This window comes from Rousettus aegyptiacus, unplaced genomic scaffold (assembly GCF_014176215.1).
Source record: "Rousettus aegyptiacus isolate mRouAeg1 unplaced genomic scaffold, mRouAeg1.p scaffold_m13_p_10, whole genome shotgun sequence".
Taxonomy (NCBI): domain Eukaryota; kingdom Metazoa; phylum Chordata; class Mammalia; order Chiroptera; family Pteropodidae; genus Rousettus; species Rousettus aegyptiacus.
In genome coordinates this window covers 30,242,018-30,268,149 of record NW_023416285.1, presented here as the reverse complement: position 1 = coordinate 30,268,149, position 26,132 = coordinate 30,242,018, and the positions used below count along the sequence as shown (strand labels likewise).

Below are 26,132 nucleotides of genomic sequence, written 5' to 3'. Positions count from 1 at the left end.
GCAAGAGTTAAAAGAGAAATAGTGCCAGGGCCCTTGAAATGGGATCTTTTGTCAATGTACAATTTAATTGGTGAGGAAAATTTTAGAGCAAAATACCCTATAGACAAATATTTAAAAGCTCTGGATTCTGGTCAAAAACTCCCAGAAGTGAACGTGTGTCAGATTAAATGATTTTGTAACATTAATATATTTGTAGAAACTCTTTGGTACAGAGCATTAAAGATGTAAGCTTTATTGGTGGGTGATTTTTGCTTAGGAAGATAATATTTAAATAAGAGAACTTTGAAATTCATTACTTTTGGGTAATCATGATTTCATAAGAGCATAAAATGAAGTTCCTGTTTATTTTGTGAGAGTCTGAAAGTTTGACTTTGAAGAAAGCCTTCGAAAGGTGATATGATATAATAATAAAAATAGTATTATGTTTTAGTTATTTTGAAAGGTAAACAACATGACGTGAAAAAGAGTGCATGTTTTGAATTTAGGTAGTAATGATTCATATTTAGATATAACTCTGTATATCAGTTACCCTGTTCATAGATGAGAAAATAATAGTCTTTCATTTTGGTTTTGGTACATGTGTTTGCATGTGTGTTTGTGTATGTGTGTGTGCGTGTGTGTTAGTTAGGATTAAAGAAACTATATATAAAAAGTGTTTAGAATAAATTTTAGTATAAAATAGATAATAAATATTTATTCCTTTCCTATGTATTAATTTCAATCTTGTTATCTCTAATTTAAAGAAGTTCCAAAATGGTTTCAATAACCCTTAAACTTTATGTACATAGATTTAGCTTTTCCACCTTAAAAAAATCTTGACACTTTTAGATTTATAACTTTTAGTCAACTCAATAAACTTCAGAGTTACTCATCATAAATAGAGTAACCATAGAATCTCTATTAGGTAAGATTTAAAACTATTGGACTTCTAAAAAATATCATCGTATTTAAATATTAAGATCTTAAAGTTAAACCTGTTCAGTCCTTTCATTTATAGATAAATACACCAAGTTCTAAAAAGGTAGAGGAAAAGGAATTTAAAAAAAAGGATTTGGTTAGCAATGAATTACATTTCCCTGGGGTCTGTGAAGTGATGCTCATTACCATGAATTAGGGAGCCTCACACACAGGGAAGAGGCAAGGGGAAAAGGGAGCAGCTATGTTTGTTTGTTCAGTTGCAAAATAAGGTATCGAGGAATAAAACTGAGTACTCAACAGGCACCAAGTTGATAAGCTCAAAATGTAGCGAGAATCACATTTACGTGTTTCATTTCTAAATATGGTTGAAAATACGGACACGACAGTAGATATATAATAATTGTGTGCAACGTTATCATTAATAAATGTAATGGCGATTTGGTTAATGTAAACTTTTTCAAATACTTAATTGGATTATATTTTTCATCTTATAGAATCCCGGTGAAATATTTATTATTTTGAGAGACGAAGTAATTGGTGATACTGTGGAGGTTGAATTTACATCAAATAATAAATGTATTAGAATACAACCAGCCCTTTGGAATAAGACAGTGTGGTGTATGAAAGCTTTAGGTAAGAAATGTTTTATGCTTTAATAAATATAAACATCTTCCTGAGTTTCTTTCAATACATTTATGCTAAATGGTTTCACTTCCCTACAGAAACTAATATCATTCTGCAGGTGTTTCCTGTGTTTAGTTCTTACATACTGAGGTTGTTATTATTAATCTGGATTCGCAAAGTATGATGTGTAAACTACGAGAAATTTGCTTGTGTACTATATGGTGAAACAACAGCCAGTAACATCTCATGTTTTTATATATGTCAGCATGACTATTAAATATGGAACTAAAATTATTAGTTTCATTGTAACAGGATTAGCAAATATTTGGTTTTTTATAAATGAACTTTGAACTCTCTCTCTCTGTGTTCATATTCCTGAGTATATTTTTGATTGTTCTGGAAAGCATAAATATTTCTCTCTATTTTATCATCATGGTGCTATTTCTATATATAATCTTTCCCTCTTTTCCTGATTTAATTTATAAGGCTAGCCATTTCATTACCCAACTTTGCTTTGCTTGCAGTGTGATAAACTGTATCGGATTAATTCCAGATGGAATAGCCACACACTCGCCACAATAATTGTACAAAACTCAAAATCTAATGTCTTAATTTCTGAATGTTTTGATATAGATGTAGGAATACTTGATTTTTGAATTTATGATATCTTTTTGTAATCAGAGAACAAAGTTACCTTATAAAAGTTTATAAATGCAAACTTCATAAAATACTTTAAAATAAAAAATGAGCATTCTTAAATTTGGAAATATAGTAAAAATATTTTAAATTAAAGGGTATGTCAAATACATCCTGGGCCTTTTTCTCTCTTTTATAATGTAGCTATTATGAAGTAAGTCTGTTTACAGAGCATCTATTCACCTTTATCATTGTGTTATGCAAATCATGTGTCCCCTCTATGGATGTCCTTGCACAGCTGAGGTCAGAGTTGGATTACAGGAAGAAAAGACTCCACAAGAAGCACTTATAAATGATTTCATACATCGATTCCTGTCACGGACTAGCATATGCAGATGTGAGATGGGAAAGACCTTTCTGTTTCTTTTCTTTTTCTTGCAAAGCCCCTTACTTCCTTATGCTGCATTTTAAAATGATTTTATGAATAATAATTTCTAACTGATTAGTTTTGGAGTTTAAACTAAATCTAGTTAACTAAAATCACTTCGCAGATTAAGAAGTATTTAGACAACATTTCTCAAATAGCAAAACAAAATGTGAAATACAATTATTCACATTACAATTTGATGGTCAATTTACCAAGTAGCTAAGAGCAGTGCAAAGAATGAAATATGTCAAAGTTCAAATGTTTTTCAGGAAAGCAGAAAACTAGTATTCCATATTTTCCAATATATACCAGACCATAAAATATATACCAGACCATAATACTGTCTATGTTGTTGAAAAGCAAATGTGTAGTAAAAAAAAAAAAATTTAAAAAATCCCTATTTACCAGTTATTCTAATTAAACCTCTCCAAGTTATTCTTTCAACTGGTGTGTTCTGTAGGTTAATGAGAGATTTTCTTGTGAAATGTCCATTATGTGTGAAGATGGGTCTATGACAATACACAGGAATATAGAGAGGATATACCTCAGAAGAAATGGCCCCAGAGACTTATTTTCTTGCCTAGCAAGAACTACATTTTAGGTCATGACCTAGTACATATGCATAAATACATAATTAAAACAAAGGTTTTTAAGGCGATAGTTAGACTAATAGTTTTAGCCCTGCCATATAAAAAGTAAAAAGCTTGGCTTTTGTCACTCCCATTCTTACAATAAGAAAAAGATGAACATACTGAAACTCAATGACTTTTCTTCAACTCATCAGAGACCTAAGCTTGCAGAGCAAACCACCATCCCAAAACCTAGAATGAAAGGTAAATCATCAGAGTGCCATCCAAGAGTTGCTTACCTGGAGCAGAAGTCTCCGGAGCCAGAAACTGCTGGGAGTATTTAAATGACACTTTTTTTCCTAATTTATTTTATTTTTTAATTTTTTAATTTTTAATTAAATTTATAAAGATAACATTGGTTAATACAATTATGTAACTTTCAGGTGTACATTATCATTTGACATCTGTATATTCTACCGTGTGTTTACCACCCAAAGTCCAGTTTCCTTCAGCTACCATATATTTGATCCCCTTTACCCACTTCACCCTCCCCCTAAACCCTATATCTGACCCCTTTACCTCATCTACTTTCCCCCTCCTCCTCCACTCCACGAGTAACCACTTGCATATAGTCCTCTGGCAACCACTAGTCTATATTCCATGCCCATGAGTCTCTGTTTGTTGGTCCTGCTCATTTGTTGCTTTTAGGTTTATATCCCACATATAAGTAATATCATGTGATTTTCAACTTTTTCTGTCTGGCTTATTTCACTTATCATGGTTATCTCAAGGTCCATCCATGTTGTCACAAATGGCAGTATTTCATCTCTTCCTATGGCTAAGTAATATTCCACTATATATATATATATATATATATATATATATATATATATATATATATATATATATATATATATATATACATGGCACATATAGTGGGGAGGGGAAAGCTCTACCACAGCAGAAGAATTTGTGAAGTCCACAGCCAAGAGACGTAAGCTCATTAGGAGACTGAAACTTAATCACAAGATTAGATAGCTTCTCTTCCCCACAAGCCTGACCACAGGGTTTAGTATAATGGCAGTGCATTACAGTTGCACGTACTGCAAAATGCAGAATCTCTCTAAAGAGAAGTGCTTAAGGAAGCACGAGGTCAAGAGGGAAGACAAAAACAAGGACAAAAGAGGAACTTGAAGCTTCTGGTACCAATAGTTACAGCAAACGTTAAACACAGCCCAACTCCTCACTAGATTACTATAAATTCTCACCGCATGCCTACTTCAGTTCTTATATCTGACACGATGTGTCTGGTTTTCAACAAGAAATTACAAGTCATGCCAAAAGCCAAGAAAAAAACATAGTCTAAAGAGATAAAGCAAACATTGGATCAGATTTCAGCGTGACACAGATGTTGGAATAATCAGACAAGGAATTTGAAATAACTCTGATTAATATGTTAAGAGCTATAATGGAAAAGTAGACAACACGCAAGAACATATGGGTAATCTCAGCAGAGAGAGAGAAAAATTCTATTTCTTTTCATTTTTTTCAATGCTAGCAAAACCTACTAAATTCATATCATGATGTACTAGCAAGTCACAGACTACAGCTAGAGAACGTATTCTTTATTGCTGCACTGGCCTTTATTGTAGCCGCTGGCTAAATCTGGTTATTAAAACTTTAATTTATTATAATTAAACAAAATTTAAAATTCAGTTCTTCAGTTGCTCTAACTATATTTCAAGTGATTTATTAGAACATATCCATCATCTCAGAAAGTTCAATTCAATAGCACTGACTGTACAATAGACTTCCTTTTTTCCTACTCCAATTTTGGAGTAAGTGCCCAGCATGCTCTTAAAGGCTAGTGATCTGTCCAGAATGTGCACATAACCAAAGAAACATTTAACTAGTGGCCAAGAGAGCTGTTATACTGTGTGGAGCCATTTACTGGGGAACTTTAGACAAGTCTTTTGATCATCCTGTGCCTCAATTTTCTTGTTGATAAAATTACTTCTCTATTTACAATTCAAGTATTCACTTACAGGATGTTTGGAGACAAGACATATAAGTTACAAGACAACACATAAATAGACATCCAACTGAGGAACAAAGTGTCAATCTCTCCAGCAATTCCCTTAAAATAAGGAGCAGTTTTTCTGGAATAACACACCTTCAGCTTCTGGATGGGGTGTGGTAAACCATTTAAAAAGTTCTTTCTCTGCCCTATAGGGAAGAAAATCAAGGGGGATATATTTAAAAATATTGTACTCCTCATATTGCCCCTCTCTTCTCTTAGCCTTCTGTTTATATTTCTTGATGTAAAAACCACAAAATTTGTCCCCTTTTGCCCCTGGGAAATCATGCTCAGAAGAGCTCCTAATTCTATGTCACCTTATATATAATCCCTGTACCCACTGGTGGCTTCTAAGGCAAGAAGTAGATTCAATCAGCATCCCACATCCTCTAATAATAGTCCATACAAATTTAAGTCTTTATAACACTTATCTGTACTTTTCAAATACTGTTAAAATGCAGGGATCAAAAACTAAAGTGGGAGCATACCAAGAACCCTTCCCCACTGTTGGAATTCTTTTGAATAATATTGATGCATCAGGTTTAGGATATCTCCATGTGTCCAGCCTCTTTTCAGTCTAGAAATATTGCTCACGTGAGTTGATTTCTGATCATTTGACTAATAAGTTAATCAGTCACATGACTGAAAATGTGGTTTGCTTTCTGTAAATGTTCTCTTATGATAGATGATCAGAGTTTTTATACTAAGTCTGGCTGGCATTGAGGACTGGTATGGCAGCTTTACAATACTGCTCAGGATGCAGGCATATTTCTACTCATGTCTCCCTAGCCTTTAGTGGCCATATTCATCGTGGAGCAAGATGGTTCCCAAGACTTTTGCCATCACACCTATATTCCAAGCAATATGATGAAGCAGTCGAGTGCTGGAATAATTTCATGCTGGATTGAAAGAGCCAATTCTATGCAACTCTTCCCTACTTCATATTCGGTGATATCATATTAAACTTCTTGGGCTGTCATAACAAAATATAACAGACTGGATGTCTTAAAAAACAGAAATTTATTTTCTCGGTTCTGAAAGCTCGGAGTCTAAGATCAAGAGGCCTGAAGCTGGTTTTCGGCAAAGCCTCTTTCTTTGGCTTACAGACAGCCACCTTCTTTTTGTCATTATGTGGCCTTTTCTTTGTGTGCGTGCACTTGCGGTTTTTCCTCTTCTCATGAGGATGCCAGTCTTATTAGATAAGGGTCTGAGCCTTCTGACCTCATTTAACCTTAATTACCTCTTTAGAAGCCTCATCCCCAAATACAGTAATATGGATTAGGGCTTCAATATATGAATTTTGGGGGACACAATTCAGTCCATAACACTCTGGTAGCTTGAAATCAGCTATGGTGGGAGTATTTATGCCACAGAAATTTGCAAAAACTATAAATAGAGGCTTTTTTTTTCTTTCTAGAGCGGCAGTTTATAGGCACACCGCTGGGATAAAGAAATGAAAGCCTCATTAAATAAGAAGGTTTCTGTAAGACACATCTGCTGATGTCTCATTAGTCAGAGCTTAATATGAGATCCTATCTAGCTGAAGGGAAGAATAGAAAATTTAGTGCTTTTAGTTGGATAGAAATGTGCCCAACATAAACAAGTCAAAGTCTGTTTCTAAAAAAAAGAAGACAAAAGACTTTGGGGTAGGCAACTGGCATTTTATGTTAGAGAAGGGGACCTCTAAGACCAATTACTCTAATTCTTTCCTTTATTTGAATACCCCTTCCTAATCATTTAAGTATATGCGTGTGTGTGTGTGCCTCTCAACATTGACATATATCAAATACTCTGAGGTCTCCTTACAGTTCTCATAAAGAACTCTTAAATTTCTCTCCAACCAACCAAACTATGCCATATTAATGTTCTTTTAAAATGTATGTTTTTTTTTTCTTAGTAACAATTCAAAGAAAAACAAAATTATATTAGAGTACAATTACAGCAGACAGAGAAGAAACCCTAAGATGCTTTTTGTAAATGCTCTTTTTCTTTCTGTTTTGACACACTTCCAAATCTTAACCTGATTTCTTAATTTGAGAAAATATCCTTTAATTTTGCCTTCTCCTTTTTCCTTTCAGCCCAATAACTTGATACACTTATAATTACTTTGTTTTCTAACAATTATACCTTCCTGATGGCATCCATAGGTTTTTCTACAACAGAGACTGTTTTATGCTAAAGGAATTGAAAGTTTCTATAGTCCCAGCTTATGCCAAAACTTGTAAAAATACACATGAAGGCTTTAAACTAGAAAAATTAACTAATTTTTACTAAAAAGGAAGTGAGTATTCCTCTGGTACCTGCAGCTCAGCTGGAAAAATATTTTACACAGCAGGGGGACGACCAATTAAAAGTTGAAAGGAATGTAAAATGAATCTACAAAGATATAGAATCTCTTTATTAACTAGGAAAATGTGTTCCGAACAATGTAAATTATAACTATTTCATTAAAAGATCATGATAAATACTTTAAGATGTGCCAGTTATTATCCTAAACCTGCTTTTAACAATAATGATAAGAAATTTTTCTACATATCATAATTGAGGAAGATGATTTTAACATATGCAAAATTGACATTAATTTTAGGCATGACCAACATTTCAGAACTACTGGTATTTGTTTAATAATAATGATCTAATCAAAAAAGAGTCACATTAATTTCAGTTCCCATGGAAACAATAGGTGGGTTCACTTTAGGTTTACCACGTGGTAAAGAGCGAAAGGGACACAGCTTCTCAAACAATGAAAATATAGAAAATGAAAAGCTCCTAAATTAATGAATTTTTGAAATATCTTTTTCATGGAATTAGAGAATATAATTCTGACTGTTCAGAAATACCTTCGGATTGTATTTCCCACAAATTATTTCAGTCTGTCTCTCATCTGGAAGGAAAGACCTTTTAAATTATGGAAACAGAGAAGGCTGACAAAAGATACTCAAAGAGCCTAGAATTTGAGATTGGAAACAAATACAATTCTTTTTTTTTTTTTTTTTTTTTTACCATTGCTCTTCTGTAAGTGTGTTTTATTGTGTACCTGTGTCTGATGTGGGCAAGGAGTTCCATTTTTTTCTTCCATTGTAAGCCTTTTTTAATTCTCCATAGCTGACCCTCAATACCCTTTCTGGGTTCGGTGATTTTGACTGATATTCGTGTGATTTCCAGTGTTAAATGTGACTTGCCTACTTTAGATAATAAATGTCAGAATTCACATTTCCTCTCTTCTATTTGAGTCCTTAAAGTAATTGGTTTTATTTTTATTGAAGAGCTGTAAAATATAGATATCATAGTGACCAAAGTTAAAATAATACTCAAGCCGTACTGGCTATTATTCATGAAAAGTCCAATTCAGTAATATGTTATTAAGGAGGAATTCCCAAATAGATGACTCCATGAGCAGTTCTCCTTGATATACAGGTGGAAACAATAATGAGGTTTTAATAACCGACATTCAGTACATATACATAGCAAAGACAGTGCTCCAAAGGACATCTCTTTGGAAGATTACTCCAAAGTCAATGTCATTAACAATAGGTCTAATGACTCAAGATATCAGAAATAAATTAGCTTATTTTCATGTTAGACTCTAAAGAAATTAGAGCATTTTAAGTGTTCTCCATGGAAGAAACAGCAAGAATCTCTCCTTTTATTTCTCATGATTTATCTCCTGAATTCTTTTGGAAAGTTAAAACCCCATTGTAAAACTTGTAATCTCTTTTCTGATAAACAATATCCTCTTTTAAAATCACCTTTATAAAATCCACTGAAATTGATTTCACTTTACTGTAGTAACTTCAGAACCCCCTTTACTGTATGTGCACAACTGTGGCTGATGAGACATATTTTACAACTTTCAGTTTTTTGTTGTAATTTCTTTTTCATTCTTGGATATCAGATAGATATTTACTTTGGGAAGAAAGAATTTTTCTACCTATATTTTTTTTATAATACAGGTTAAGTGTCTAGTCAGTCAATATGGTAAAAAGAAATTTCAGCTTCTTGATCCAGTTAAGTATAAGTTTGCTTTTGTTGGCTTTAAATTTCCCTGAGTAATATTATAAGAGATCCTTTAACCTCTTCAGGAGGTAAAGTAAAAATAATGCTTAAACCTTAAGAATGTTTAAATATTCAAAGCTTCATTAGGCAGCTAGGGTTAGAACTGACTTCTTGGTCTTATACTTAATGGCTTATTCCAAACTTCAGTTGTTTGTGATAGTCTTCTTGGAGGATTTGGAAAATGTTTCTGTAACAAAGTAAGTTTTGAAAGTGTATTTTGAAAATGAATTTAAAGAGTTAATTTTTTTTTACTTTTAGTACAATAAAATACAATGATTTTTCTATTGAAATGACTGAATTTGAAAGAATTGTTATTCTTTCATGGAGAGCCCAATATTCTTAGGAGACCAATTCTGCTGGTATGTTAGAGCGGAATTCACAAGGCAATATGTCACTTTAAACAGTTTACTCACAAGAAGGCTTTAGATAAATGTATGGTGTAACTAGTACTTAAATAGCAGGGTTTTGAATCTTGCCTTCCCAAGGGTTTTTCATTATAGTCAATTGAATAAAAGTTCTATAAATTTAGTCAACTCTACTTTTTTCTCTTTCCAAACATGATTTTGATAAAATTGCCTATAATTTATGGAAAATTTCTTCATAAGAATAATAATAAATGCATAACTTTTTTCATAAACAACTTCGCTATTCTAAATTCTAAAATATTATGTAAAGATAATTATAGATTATTGTAACAAAACCTCTATTTCCAATCTGGAAGGTTAATAAAAAAGGAAGTTAGCGGTTAGGGAGAAAAGACTTAACGCTTTGCTTTCATCGTATTTTTATTATGTATTCTTATCTTGTAAGGTGTTTTTTTTTTATCAAGTCTAAAATTATACATTCTATTTTGTGGTTTCTAACTTCTAAGGATAAAAAAGAAAATATTTAAGTGGTAGAAGTTGCTAAAATTTTTATAAATTCTTAGTGACCTCCTTTAAATTCTCTAAGAGATATAATAATGTGAGACATGCATTTATATACTCAGCTTCTAACTCCCGTTTGTGTTTCATAAGATTTTCCTGCTGGCTCTGTCAATGTCGATGTCTACTGTGATGGAATCATTAAGGCCACAACTGAGATTAAATACTATACAACAGAAAAGACTATGGAATGCCTGTTGGGATTGGCAGATCCAGGAGATGGTGTGTGCCAGGTAAGGGAAATTGATAATGAGCTAAAGAGCTAATTTGAGATAAAAGAATACATGCATGCCTTGCTATAAAGCCTGTATGTTGGTTGAATAAGAATGAATTACTGATCAATAGGAAGGGAAGAAACTGACCTCTGTGGTACAGAGATGCAGATGAATTAGTTTGCTTGTCAGGCATTCCAGATAATGTCACCAGGAGACAGGTTACCCATTACAAAATAGCTATTGTACTAGGCTCGTTTTAAAGCTGTTACACAGCGGATAAAGACAGAAGAATTGAAGAGAAGTCTTAAGAAATTAATTTTCCCTTTATTCAGTTCTGGACAATACAAAATAAAAGTCAAGTTATTTGATGCATTGAAGTTAAGGAATCAGACAAACCAAGAATACCACCAGAAAGGGAACATGTGTTGTTAATCTTGAAATTGTTATTTTTCATGTGGAAATGTCCAAGCTCAGTGTATGTTTTTCTTAATTTCATTTATCACTGTTATCCGATAGTGAAAATTCTTGCTTTAAATTAACGATGTTTATTAGGAAATTCAGAAGGTTAAAATTTTCTGGGAAGTATACAGAGGCATTTTTAAGCCCCAGGTTGCTTCTCAGGTGTAACAAACTATTACTCAGCAATGATGATGTGGTGAGGAATTTGTGGTCTTGAAGAGCCCTTGTTTGGGACATTTTCCAGTGGATGTACATGTTGTGAATGCCCTGCCCTCATGGATTTAGAATATAACAATTGCATTTTGATTAATATTATGCCATTAGTTTAATTTCTGCATTTCGCTTTATCTGTTACCTGACCTACTTTTGCTAGAGAGAAATCTTGCTTGATATGGAACTTTTATTCTTTATGTGCTTATTCCATCAAATCGTCAGAGTGAAATAAATGTCATTTCTTTTTATAGCTACTTGATAATGAGAATTATAACCTTGCTTAATTGCTTATTTTGTGTGGAGGGGGAGGGAGAGAGTAGGGAGAGTAGAGACAAAAAAAAAGAGTAGTTGAATGAACAATGTGATCTTCAAATGCACTGCAAAAAATTCTATAAGAACTTGTAGCAAAAGCATCAATGATAGTAAAGTTGACAGGTGTTTATGAAGCCTTATGTGTTTAAGCTAGTTTGGAATTGGAGGTTTTGTTATTTATTTTGTGTGACACATTTTTCTATTAGAGTTCTGCTTTATGAGTGACATATTTTAGAACAATGGAAAGGTAAAAATGTCTTAGAGAAGGACAGGGAGTAAAATGCCATTTGTCAAACTAGAGAGTCTGTGGACATTTGACAAAATGTCTATTTTGTAATTGTAAGCAAGAACAAAAAAGTAATATACTGAAATACAGATTTATGTTCTTGTGACAAGTCTACCATTTCTTTTACTTAAAAATATATTCATTACAAAAAAGATTAGTAAAAATTATACATTGCATTATTAATATACAGCCAGCATAGAAGTAAAGTAGTCCCCAAAACACAATTTTGTGTTGGTTTTGTCTTTAGGGAGGAAAAAAAATCCTTCGTATATAGTGAACATTAAATATAATTTATGACTCTTGGACAGTTGTTCAGAAAGCTATAATATGTAAGTTATGATTTCTTCTATAGCTTTGAGTGAATAAAAACTTTTTTGCTTGGCTTTTAGATAACTAGAAAATGGTCTGTTTCATTTTCATCCTCAGTGTCAGAAATAAGGGTTATGAGTGTGTCTTAGGATGTCTTCCCTCCACCAAGCCTTGGTGGTCTAGTGAAAGGAAAAATGTTCGACAGTCACAGCTTGATTCGGGCTTCTGCTATCAGGAAAGATCCACTTCAAACCTGTGGTGGGAGTAATGAGAGATAGAATTATTCTAGCATGGTGATAACAGACCACAGTGTAAGAAGAAACACTAAGAGATTAGATCTCATATATACAACTTAAGAGAGATAAACTAGGGGTTTTGTTCTTATCATCAGAGGACATAGATGTGTTATAAGATTAGAACAAATTTTGAAACAGATCTCGGACCAGACAGAGATATGCTATCGCACACCTAAAAAACGAAAAGGCTGCAATTCAATCAGACTCCATCAAATCTTAGATTAGGCTTGACATGGGGTTTGGACCACATATGTTATCCCCACTATGAATTCATTAAGATGATGAATGGCAGACTACCCTTAACCAGAAAGAAGAAACCAGTGGGGCACTTCCTTTTGGGGTGTTTCAGGGGTGTTTGGTCCTGAAGAGGTGTCCCAGTCCACACTGCTTCTCCTTGCAGGCATGTGGATTTGCTCCCACAGAGATTATATATCTTTAAATTGTGTAAGAACCTTGGCTTTTCTTTCTAGTGTAGAGCATTACAGTAATTGTTTCATTTGCTTTCTGTGCTATCATTTGATTGGGAAATTTGGATATTTTTAAGTAGTCCACTGGACATCTCTATTCAAAGAACAATGTACATTGTAATTATATTCATCATGGTTCCTGTGTGTTTGTTAGAATATATATCAGCAGATTTCAAAGTTTTTTTAATATCTAGCCTAGTTAGCTGAAATGACATATTGTAAGGGCTATCCTGAGTCTTCCTATAATTTTAATGGCAGTCGTGACTTAAGTAATACTAAAAATTAGTAATAAAATACTCCCTCTAATCATTTAAAAGCTACAGGGTAGATAATAGCGTGAACATTCTCTGAATTTGAGGAAAGGAATAATAATGATAAATCTGTGTGTTTTATTTTTCAGTAATCCTAGAATTTGTAATAAGAGACTTTGTATTATTAAAAAGCTGCTGGGCATATAGCAAAATAACCATTCTTGAATTTGAGAAAAGAAACGATAATGGAAAATTTGCTTTTATTTATTTTTAATGATGTCTATTAGGTTTTAGAATACTTTATCAAAACCATTAAGCTTAATTATCTAACTGCTTTCTAAAATCATTTTATCTTTTTTGAATAAATACTAAATTCAAGAACAGAGTGTCATAAAGATACAAAATCCAGAGCATCACCTAAAACAGTGAATTCAAGAGAGATTCAATGAGGGAGAAAAAAAACCCCAAAGCTCAATTTGAAAAGATAATTAGAATTCAAGTACTAGTCTTAGAAATACTAGTAACTCCTATTTAACTGAGATAATTAAAACCTTTGAGACTTTCATACTATTTACAAAAGTGTCTAGGGGCAAAAATAAAGTTAACTTTTATAGGAAAAACTAGCTACAATGTAAAACCCAAATTAATTTGAAATGCTAAAAGAACATAGAATTATTGATCAAAGCATTAAGATCCTATTTGTTAAAAGAGTTTTTGAAATGGTATGAAATAATTTTTTTTAGTTGTATTTCTTAATGGTAAAATGGTATCTTTGTGTTGCGTGTATTTATCATGTTGCATGTTTTACTTTATACTTATTGGAATCTTATTTTCATCTTCATAGTAGGTACATTTCAAATTTTTGTTAAATCGTATATATTATTCAATCTTTGATTTGCTGCTTGAGAATGTTTAATACAGTATGAAGCCAGATGGAGTTAGGATGAGAGAAGCTACAGGCTTAGAGAACTCTCATATCAAGAAGAATCTCCGGTTGTGACTAGTTCTCTTATAGGTTTGTTTCTCCATTAAATTAAATGTTAGGTGCTAGCAGCTGTCTTAAAGAATCTTCAGGAGATTCTTTCTACTGAGAAATACTGAGAACTCCCAGATCTTTGAGTAAGTATATTTAGGTCCCTGTCTCCCTCAAATAATTGGTGGATGCCTTTCTTCTTCTTTTCATCAGCTTCTATTGAGAGGTAAAAATGCATCTAATCTCTTCAACATAATGCCAGCGTTATTTAAGACACTCCCTTGCTACAGATTTTCAGTGTCTCCCTAGATAAGGTCCAAACTCCTTTGAATGGCACACAAGGCTGCAGGATCACAAATCTTTTCTGGCTCAATTCTACCATATCTTTTAAACTTTCTCCATAATTCCTATGTTCTAGCCATCAGGACTCCTCACTCTTTTAGAACACATTATGCTATTCCTACCCCCTATTCCAGCTCCTTAAAGGCAGGGACAAGTGACTCTTTCGTCTTTGCATACCCAGTTTATTTCACACAAATTGTTCTCATAGATGGGGCACAATTGATATTTATTGCTTTAAAAATGGAAAAAAACATAAGTAATTATGTTTTCTAGTGATATTTGAAAAATAAGTGAAAAACTATAGCATGGGTATATAAATAAGATGAGAAATGAAACTATACTCTTTATAATACACTCATTTATTTATAAAAATTAATAAATGAATCTGATGCTTTAAAAGTGAGGCAGAAGTCCATGATACTAGAAAAATGAAGAATTCGTGCTATAAACTTTTCTTCATGTTCTACCTTAGCAATGAACTGTATGTTTATACACATCATTACCGACTTTGAACAACCATACAATTCCAGATTCCAGTGTTGCCTTTCTTTTGAATATTGAGAATTTGCTTGCTGTTAAAAAATGTCTAAGATATTACATCCATTCAAAAGGCTGCATATTATATTTCCTTTTCCTTTCCTGGCAAGTGGTAGCGTGACATAGCGAAATAAGTTCTCATATGGGGCAGGTACAGGAGTTAGATTCTTTTACTGAATCACCAATCATTTAATTCATGAGAGCTCAGTTTTCTTAGTGGTAAAGGAATTTCCTCTGGTATACAATGAAGAAGCTGGAGTATATGATCTCCAAGGTCACTTCCGACTCAAATATTCCATAACTTTATGCCAAGAAAAAATATAAACTGGAAATTATGGCCACTCTCCATTAAAGAAGATTGACTTGCATACATATGAACTCTCCATGTAGCCATTATTTCACTTTTATTTGCACTCTTTACTATTTCTCCCACTAAAGAAGAAGGAAATAATTTGAATTTTATTACTTGTTTTATATTTCTGATGAAAGATTTGAAATGAGTAGAGAAAAATCAGTTAAATAAAATGCAACTTGGAGATTTATTTCTGGATTCATTTTTCATATCACTTGTGCCTCCTGTAAGAAGGGATCAATAAGAAGGTATACCTACTGAAGTTTGTATTGTACTGATAAAATAAGTGATATTTCATTTGTACTATGTCTCCACCTACGGTAATGGTCAAGCAATGGCTAATGATACCTGGTTAAGGTAATATAGACCTAATGATTATATTCACCTTAGTTACAAATCATTGACTCAAACAGGAACATACCACTTAGTACACTCATCTGTTTATTTAGAGAAAAACAAATAAATTGGTTAATTTTAACAACAGATATAGCAATTACTATAGGGAAAAATAAATATTTCGTAGTGGTTACTTAACCACTAACACAACCATACTGTTGTTTCTTTGTAATTCTTAATTTTCTAAGCCATCTCAATCCATTTTCATAGTTATTGGCCCCACATTTTTTAGCTTATGTTTATCTACTGTTAAAAATATATTCTATTAATGACTTCTTAATTTATAGTTTCTGCTCACTCAGTGGCAATAAATTCTCCCTCTATTTTTTATTTCTCCCAAACTAAAGCATCTCTCTTGCTTCTTACATCCCCCTCGCCTCTCCTCTCACCATCCGGGCTGGCTCTAACTGCCCTTTATAGAGGACGGCACTTTGCTTGTGTGAGTGCTGCCTGTAACCAGCCCCGGCAGAGTGTTCGCTTCTGCTTTTACTATCTAGTTATTTAGAGGATCGAGATCTTCAAAAGAGAACATTTTGAAATAACCCAGAAAGCAAAGCACAAATCAAACAGAGTTAACAATGTTCCTTCTATAGCTGTTATCCATAACAAAATAATTAAAGAAAATTAGAGAATCTGCCTTTTATAAGGTCAAACCCCAAATTATTAACAACCCTCTGGAAATTAGAATACCAAAAAAATTATTGTGACAAAAATGTGTTTGTTTACATTTTTCAAAAGTAATTATGCAATCTCGTGGATCTCTTTTTAAAGAACATTTATAGTATCAACAGTAAGATAATGAAATGGAGTGGATATAAATTTGGGAACTCTAAATTATGTTTAGCATTTATGAATTATGCTTCTGCAGTAAACTGCATCAAGACAAAGGAAATGAAATAAAATGGGCTTTGAGAAGGAAAATTCAACTTCTAAGAATCCCGTCCCCTGACCCAGAGGTCAGCCATTCAGTCTCACTGACCCTATTACCTTAAGTAGCAATAAACAAACAAATATATATCAATTATTCTCAAGCCTCCCAAAGAATCCAATGGACATTTTTCTTCTTCAATTTAACTTGACTATTCAGCAGCAATTAACACCATTGACCAAACTCACTTTCTTGATACGTTTTCTTTCCTTAGGTCCCACCAAGCCATGTCTTCCTGAGTTTCCTCCTACATCCTTGACCTTTCCTTCTCAATATCCTTTGTAATCTCTCTTTTCTAGAAAATAAAGTTTTGAATTTACTGAGTTTTAATTCTGAGGCTCTCTTCCGTACTTGATAAGTATTCCCTCTGCAGATTATCTCATTAATTTATAAGAAACACTCCAAATGTTTTTTTTTTTTCTTTAAGCTCCAGTCTTTCTAACTCAGGATATAGAATATTATCAATCCAGTTTAAAAGCCAGAAACATAAGAGTCTCCTTAATATCCTCTACTCCCTCACCCTACAAATTCAATCTATCACTAAGCCATATCTATTTTTCTTACTAAATATTACTTACTTCTCTACACATCTCTTCAGTTCCAACACACTGTCGTCCATCACTTTTCCTCTTGTCTGAACTCCTGTGATAGCCTCCCAACTGATCCCCACCATGGGTTTCTTGCATAGGACCTACTTTACTTAAGTCCATAGTCTGAGAGGTTCTTTTAAAAAGAAATAACTCATCATGTGATTCTCCTGCTCAAACACTTCAGTAGATTGCAATTGTTATATAGATTTTAAAGAATCTTTAACATGAACAATATGGTCCTGTGGAGATTGTTCCTTCTCTTTCCCTCCATTTTAATCACCCTCCTGTCCTTCTCCTTCTGCATTCCAATCATACTACCCTACTTTTAGTTCTTGAACTTTTAGTACCTAATTTCTATCATGGTGCCTTTATATACACTCCTCTCTCTAACCGAAACACTTTTCCAGTCCCCCCTTCCCCCTCAACACCTTCACCTAGTTCATTCTACTTCACTCTCCAAGTTTTAATTTCAGCATCTCTTCCTCAGTGAAGACTTCCTGACCTAATACATCTCCCTATGTATCTCTTCGTAACACTGATCATATTCTAATTTGACACCAATGTGTGTGATATTTCTCAAATTAATGTCTGCCTCTCATTAGACTCTAAGGTTAATATTATCTATCTGGTTCCCTGTTTCATCTTCAGAACTGAGTATACTACCAGACATATAGCTGTTCATATATATTTTGTTGGGTGGAATAATGACAGGGTGAAAGAATTTTATACAACCTCAAATGGCTCACCTATCAGAGTCTCTTGTTCCAACAGCCACTGGATTCTTGATAGCACAGGCACGTACCTTCCTGAGAAGGTTATTGGACAGTTAACTGAAGCAGTGCTGCTTCTGACTGAAGTAGACAGAGCAAGGCAAAGGAAGGACAACAAAGGAAGAAAATCAAATGAAGAGAAAACATCTTTTTCGTCTAGCTTAGAAACTAGGACCTAAAACAACCCAAAAGAGTAATTCTAGAAAATTTATAGGAAATCATGGCATTTTTGAAAGTCATTTTTTGCACTATTTTAGAGCTGTATTTGTGTTAAACCATCTCTTATTATATATTTAACAGTAAGTTGTTACAAAATAATTGCTAAAGGGAGGTAAGAGTGAGATAGGACATGGTTCTTACAACTACTCTATTTAATGCCTAGAAGAAAAACTTTGGCATTTTGTTTGTTTCATCAGTATTGCTGTTAAGTATCTCCATTAATGAGTCTGTTGAAGTTTGGTCAAATTAAAGTTTTGAGGCCTTTTGACATTATGTAAAGGGGGTCAAGTTGCAAAATTCAGCATAATCGAGCTTTAATCAATAATCTGAGTATTTTTAAAACAAAATTTTTAACAGATTGACTTCACATAAATTATAATGTTTATGCATTTTGCATGATTGATGGAGATGTCAGAAACTGCTAGTTGACCCTCAGTATTTCTTTTTCCTTTCTTACATGATATAACTTACCTAAGCATATGACTACCCAGGTAGATAGTGTACTTCCTGATTCTCTTGCAGCTAGGCATAAGCACATCACTAACAGCCAATGGCATGTCAGTAGGAGTGATATGTGCACACTTCTGACCATGTCATTGAAAAAGGGTAGAGTCATGCTCTCCTCCTCGCTGACTTTTTCCTTTTACTGGCTGAAATGCTAACAATGGAATGATAGATAAGCCAGCTAGGACCATGAATACGACATATAGCAGCAAAAAAAAAAAAAAAAAAGAAGAGCCCCAAGCCCCAATCTCCTAATCAGGAAACTACCACATTGCCCTGGATACCTGGATACCTAATTGCAGGTTTTCGTGTTAAAGTGAAATAGATACCTATCTTGTTTAAGCCATTGGCATTTTGAATCTCTATATTACAATAGCAAAACCTACATTCTAAATAATTTAAAAGATATATGTTATTTAATTTAAGAATTTAGAAAGAAAAAAATGAACTAATTTTTTTTCTGTTGATGGAAAAACAGATTTGAGGAGCAAATTCTCCTCATTGATGGACTTGTGCACTTTTCTGAATCACAGTTATTATTTTAATCAGTTGTTACATCTGAGAGCTCTCATCATAGTATTTAGAGAAAATGGAATTAATATTTACTGGAGACTTTACATATATATTCATTTAAGCTCCTAATCAATTTTGTCAGTTACATGTTATTAAGATTCATAGCTGATGAGTCTCTTGGAGAAAACATTTCAACACAGGTTTCTCAATCTCAAAACATATTTTCTTTTTGTTAGAAATCTCAGGTTAAAGTTATCTAAAGAGATTCAATGACTATATGACTACCTAACCAATAATAAACATAAATATAAAGAAAGCTTTAAATTTCACTGTTTTATATTTATTTTTACATATGTAGTAAGAGACATGTTGAAATTATAAGAGCTGACTCACTGAAAACAGAAAAATTAATTTGACAAAAGAAAATATCTTTTTTGTCTCAGTCCTATTCACTTCTTTAGATTATTCTTTTAGATTAATTGCTCGTACTCATAAAGTTAAAAAAAAAAAAGACTTTACATAACATGGAAAGTATTTGCTTTGCTCTTTTACCTGTCATTTTACTCGCAAACTTCAGTAGGAAATTTTGTTTAAGATATGTTATGTAAATTATTTATTGAATTCCCTTTTAAATGGCTATTTTGGCTCTTTTTCACAGTACACATTATGGACAATGGAACAAATGAAGTGATTTTTCTTTTTTTATTAGTGAAAGTTAAACAAGCATAGCAATTTGTTATAATAAAATGAACAAGATGTTTTTAGCTCAGCTATTGACTTTCCTTTTAGAAATCTGAAGGCAAAGAGTAAAATGCTACAACTATTTCATAAATTTGTCTCCTATTGTGAATATTTCATAACCTCCCTATGGTTATGTCACTGAAATTGTTTCTTTTGGTAATCAAGACTCTATTACTGTTTTCTCTAACAGATTTTTTAAATTACCTTAATATTCTGTGGCCAATTTACAACTTTCTTCACCCAACAATAACCTCTTTTCTTTGACTGTCTCTACTATTGAAGCTGAGAAAACCAAATTCTCGCATTTTTAACTAACCATGAAGCTCTTATGAGACCATTTTAGCCAATGAGACAAAAGGGGGAGTCTTTCAAGTTTTGGGTTTTCTGATTAAAAAAAGAAAGAAATAGATCTAGTTAGCAATAAACTACCTTCTCTGTTCCCCCTCCACGTGTGCCCAAACATGAATATGATGATTGAAACTACAGTGTCCTTGGGACCATAATTTATTCTTTTCTCAAATTGTACTTCAGATTTTATTCTTCCTTCCATGACCAGAATGCAGTATTAAATGTAATGTGTTTAGAATGTGAAGGCATAAATTAAAATCCTTAGTCTACTACTAATTAGCTCTGACATTTTTGGGTACTACTGATTTATTTTGGATTTTAATTATCACTTCTATAAAACTGGGCACTTAAGAAATCTATCTTGTAGGAGTTATAAAAATTATAAATAAATTATGTAAAACCTAGGATATTATAAGTGCCCCAAATGGAAGTTGTTATTACTACTTAAACTCTAGTGTCTGTTTCATTGTATATACTTATCTTACACCTACAACATACACCCTTTCACACATTTCCAAATATCTACAGTATTTATTGGCCTAAAATCCTTTTAAAGGACTGTCTCTCAGTTCCATCATACCCAAAATGTGTTCATACTCATCTAAGAAAGAAACAAATAAGATATTGAAGGGTGCTGCTATGTAAATAGCTATTCATCATATTTCAGATGACTGTATCTTCTTGGTGGAATGACTCTTTTATCGTCATGTAATGTGCCTTTCTGTCTCTGGTAATTTTCTTTGTTCTGATGTCTACTTTTTCTAATATTAATATAGCATAACTACTTAAATAAGATTTTTCTAGGTAGGATATCTTCTAGGGAGAAATTTTTTGAGTGTTATCATAGTAGCTATTTATGTGTTTTTTCCCCACATATTTCTTGTGTTCTATACTATTTATTTATATACAAGCATAATACTGGTAATATGTTTATGAAATTGAAAATAGAAGTGATTCGACTATTAATGGTGGGCTTGAATATTGAAAGGTATCTGTATTCTTTCCTAGTTAATTAAATATCTTCATCTACATTGTGAAGTTTTTCTTCTTTCTAAGAATACTGTTACTTTATTTTTAAAGCCCAATGTAATGAGCTATAGAATTTCTCACATTGAGTATCATGATGCCTCTGTGTGGGAAATGGTACTTCTCAGATTCTTAGTGGGAACATTTGCTCTTTTGAATTCTTGTCTGCATCTCAATCTGGAAGGGATCCCAGAGCTTATCCTATGACTAACATACATGAGTGTAGTAACTCTATGACACACCCACTAGATCTTTATAGTTTTGGAAAGAAATAGTAGTTTATCTCTTCATGTAAAAAGCAGTGACTAGATAATAGGCTTTACAGAACTGTCATGGCCATTAACACAAATTTTATAAAAATTTTATGAACTTATATTATGATTTTCTTATTTTCTTAATTTCATTTATCAGCTCTTACAGCTAAAACATATTCTTTCGAGCATTATTATAAAGAAAATGCGAGAATGTTGCCAACAATCTTTTGCTCCATTGCTCCTATCAGAAACTTCCTGAAAGATTAAGAGGGTAACCACAATGAGATATCACTTCATCGCTGTTAGGATGGAAATTACCAAAAAGACAAGAAATTAACAAGTGATGGCTAGGATGTGGAGAAATGGGAATCCTTATGCATTGTTGGTAGAAATGTAAATTGGTGTAACCACTGTGGGAAACAGTATGGAGCTTCCTCAAAAAATTAAAAATAGAGCTACTATATGACCCAGTAATTCCAGTACTACAATTGATCTAAAGAAAATGAAAATACTAACTTGAAGAGATACATAAACCCCACATTCATTAAAACATTATTTACAATAGCCGAGACATGAAAAGAGCCTAAGTGTCCACTGATGGATGAATGGATAAAGAAAATGTGGTATATACAGACAATGTGATATTATTCAACCATAAAAAAAAAAAGAATAAAATCTTACCATTTGTGACAATATGGTTGGAACTTAAAGACATTATGCTAAATGAAATAAGACAGATAGAGAAAGACTAATACTGTATGATTGCACTTCTTATATGTGGGATCTTAAGCAAAAACAAAATACAAGTTTATAGATATAGAGAACAGATTGATGACTGCCAGAGATGGGAGGTAGGGAGTGGGAGAAATGAGTGAAGGTAGTCAAAAGGTACAAATTTCCAGTTATAAAATAAATAAGCCATGGGGCTATAATGTATAGCATGGTGACTATAGTTCATAATATTTTATTATGTAGTTGACAGTTGCTAAAAGAGTAAATCTTAATAGTTCTCATCATAAGAAAAAATTTTAATTATATATGGTAATTGACGTAAATAGACTTATTGTGGTGATCATTTCAATATATCAATATATACAACCACTAAATCATTACGTTGTACATTTAAAACCAATATAATGTTATATGTCAATTATACTTTAATTAAAAAACAGTAATTATTACTATTATAAAATTTCCACATCTTTATTTATAGATTTTAGTCCATATCAATATTCGACCACATAAGTAATCCTAATCATGCTACAGCTTAAATAAATTTAATTTAATACACATAATAAACATTTTTATGTTATGCATCATAGGCTATAAACAACTCCTCAGTGCTTATAGGATGAATTATAATTTTTTTTATTAGGCCAATATGACACTTATTGAAATGTCCACTTTCTTCTTTTCTCTCATTCTATTACAGTCTTATGGAAATTCCTAAAGTACTTAACCAGATAATGTTTCATGATTCCTCCATGCCTGTGAGCAAATCATTTATAGTTAGTCCATAATGTTTCTTGTATACATGGAAATCTCAGTTTAAGCCACTTCCTCTGCAAAGCTTTTCCTGTGCTGGCCATTTTTCCTGTGTGGAACTGAGTCATCTCGCTTTTGCCCACTCTGTACCTAATCCATAGAGACTTTCTATTTTTACCTAGAAGTCGGTTCATTGGCCATATGTAATTACATAACTGTGTATTTCTGGAAAGCCGATCTTGTTGTCCCATGTCAGTGTTTCTGACCTGAGAACTCTACATAGTCCATGACAATAAGTAGATTAATGTTGGGTTTTAACCTACATTATAATGCTATAGGTTGAGAAAAGGACTTTCATCCCCTTTCCCAACTTCATTTTTTTAAAAATTAAGTATACTTAGGAAGACCAGGTGCTGTAGGCATAAAAAAATAAGGGATTGTAAGTTGACAAGGTCTTTGCAATCTGTGAGGTACACCAAGGGTTGCCTCACCTGAAAAAAAATAACATAATAAAAAAATTTTAAATTAAGTATAGTTAGCATGCAATATTGTATTAGTTTAATGTGTACAACATAGTGATTCGATATTTGTGCTCACCACTCAAATCTTCTCCCAACTTCTCAGCAGGACATAGAAAACCCAGTGAGTCCCGAACCACTTTACAATTGAGGCACTTAGATTACTGAAAAAATGAAGAAATGGGGTGATAAATGTTTTTTCAATCCAGCCGTTTCATTTCTGTGACTATGTATTGGCAAAATTTTAATTTGATTAGGAAATCATTTAAAAAGTCTTAATTAAGAACTTTTGTTCCACAGTCCTCTCTCCACCCCATTGCTTTGCTGATTGGCCCACCTCCTCAACAACTACCATCTATGTCTCTGTCAATTTGGTATCAGTCATAAGCTTCACAAGACACAATTTTAAAAGAATGCTGGTAATAGGTTATGCCTATTAGTAGTAGAACACTTGAATTCTGCTTGCCTCTTCCTAAATAGAGTAGACATATAGTTTCTCTATATCTGCAGAGGAAAAAAAAAAAAAGGCCAAGATGAATATTCTTTCTCACTTTGACACAAAAATAAAATAATCTATTTGATTATCCTATTTCTGATCTTTAAGTTGAAGAACCACTCATTATTTTATTATTTCATTTATCAAAACGTAACATATATTTTACCAAAATTTATTAAAACAAATTTCAGTGTTATCATTGACCTGCTCTAATGCTCTTTAACAATTAGTTAAGTATTTAAGTAAGTAGTAACCCATCCAAAAGCAGACTTTTATTTCTTTCATCTGTTTTTCTATTGCTTTAACAATTGTTTTTTTTAGGCAAACACCTAATGTTTTGTTTTAGTCTTTTAAAAAATGGTAATAATATTATTAAAGATTACCCAGTATTTATTCCCACTAATAATTTTTATTATATTGCACTGAGATGAATTTCTATGTAAATATTTGAACTAATAAAAATTTTCCTTTCTATTTGAAAACAGAATGATATCGAAGAACTCGATGATATTCTCACATGCATATTCAAACAAGAGATACCATGTTATGAGTTCCGATCTCTCCAAACTGAAATCCACCTTCAAAAACAATGTGAGTATTTTCCAACTGTATCAGTTATTCTTTATGTCATATTTCACTATATGTAAACCTTTAATAAATATTATAGCCAGGAATATAGTTGAATTGCAGATTAAATATTTTAGATAATTTCCATCCCTTTGTGAGAGGGCACACTAGTACAATTTTCTGAAGTTTGATAAGTTTGGTAGTTTGGTAATTTTTTTTTTAATCACATGCCCTAAAAATGTGCATAAATTTTTAAATTAGCAAACCTACTTCCTGATTTGGATTTTGGTAGATGACAGATGTTATTAAATCTATAACAGAAGCAAACAACCCTCATAACATTAGGCTCTAATTCTAGTTGAAGTACAAAATAACATAACACAAATTACATAATTAAAATACACAAGGCAGACACGTATATGACTGAACTCATGTTTTGCTTGCCATCTTGACCCTATCATCTTGGAGATGGCCCTATTATATCAGCTTCAAAATATATCTGGCCTGTAAGGTTTTACACCTGCATTTTCATAATTATCAAGTTGAATCAATGGTAAAGTCTGAGACGTCTTTATACATAAAGTGAAATTAATTGAGAGAATTCAGGAAATAAATGGTAGGTTGTTGAGGAATTTCTATAGAAACACCACTAGAGGTAGTCTGAGAGGTAAACTCAGCAATGATTGGTGGAATTTCAGATGTTCATCCCTGGGGACAGTTATGCAATTATTTGGTGAAATGCTTTATTTATTAATTGTTTATTATTTATTATGCCATATTTTAGCTGAAATAAATTGAAGTTTAGGAGATTATGAGGTGAAGGTAATTATAAGGAACTGACAGAGTATACCTTGAGTGAGTATTGACCTACCCTAAAGATGAACCATGGAATTATTCACAGGTACCAACAGTTCTTTGAAAGTTTGGTGCTAAATGTTATATCATTCAAAACTGTTTATCTTATTATTGTCCCATCCTCTTCTCCAAGTTGTTTTTGGTAAATCCTGAGTTTACTTCCTTGCTATTTCACTTATAATAAGTGAAATACTACTCCATGCCATTATGTCTTGGTCATTTTCACTTCTGTCTAGCCAGCAAATCTCATTTTACTTTTTCCTCCACCAGGCCGACAAAGTTGGGGGAAGGGGATTTGCAGAGAAAAGACAGAAAGCATACAAAAAATCAAATCTGTTTTCATGTTCTTTTCCCTTGTAGCGTTTCATTATTGATTTTAAAATAACATCTTCCATTGATAAGAATTTTCTGTAGAAAAATGTTCTCCTTGGGAGCAGAATAATAAAAGGTTTTCAAATAAACTTGATATATTAATGTAATGTAGAACTTTTGAATACGATAGTCATAGAAATAATTCATGAACAACTTTCCAGTGTGTGAATCATCAGGGACTGTGAAATCAATATAAAGGATTGTAACAGGCAATTTTTTTTTTTTACTGATATATAGGATACTAGACTAAAAAATATCTGAATACATTATTTAAAGTAAAAGTAAGTATTATTTTGAGTATATTTTGG

General features: G+C 32.6%; 1 protein-coding gene across 3 annotated transcripts in view; it reads left to right on the top strand.

Moving 5' to 3' along the window:
- BANK1 (B cell scaffold protein with ankyrin repeats 1) overlaps nt 1–26,132 on the top strand; it is a 259,252-nt gene that overhangs the window by 68,984 nt on the left and 164,136 nt on the right. For all 3 annotated transcript variants that reach the window (XM_016159041.2, XM_036227662.1, XM_036227664.1), the window contains exons 4-6: nt 1,413–1,551; nt 10,324–10,463; nt 24,516–24,621. In XM_016159041.2, coding sequence (XP_016014527.2) covers nt 1,413–1,551; nt 10,324–10,463; nt 24,516–24,621 — 385 coding nt within the window. The remainder of the gene's footprint in view (nt 1–1,412; nt 1,552–10,323; nt 10,464–24,515; nt 24,622–26,132) is intronic.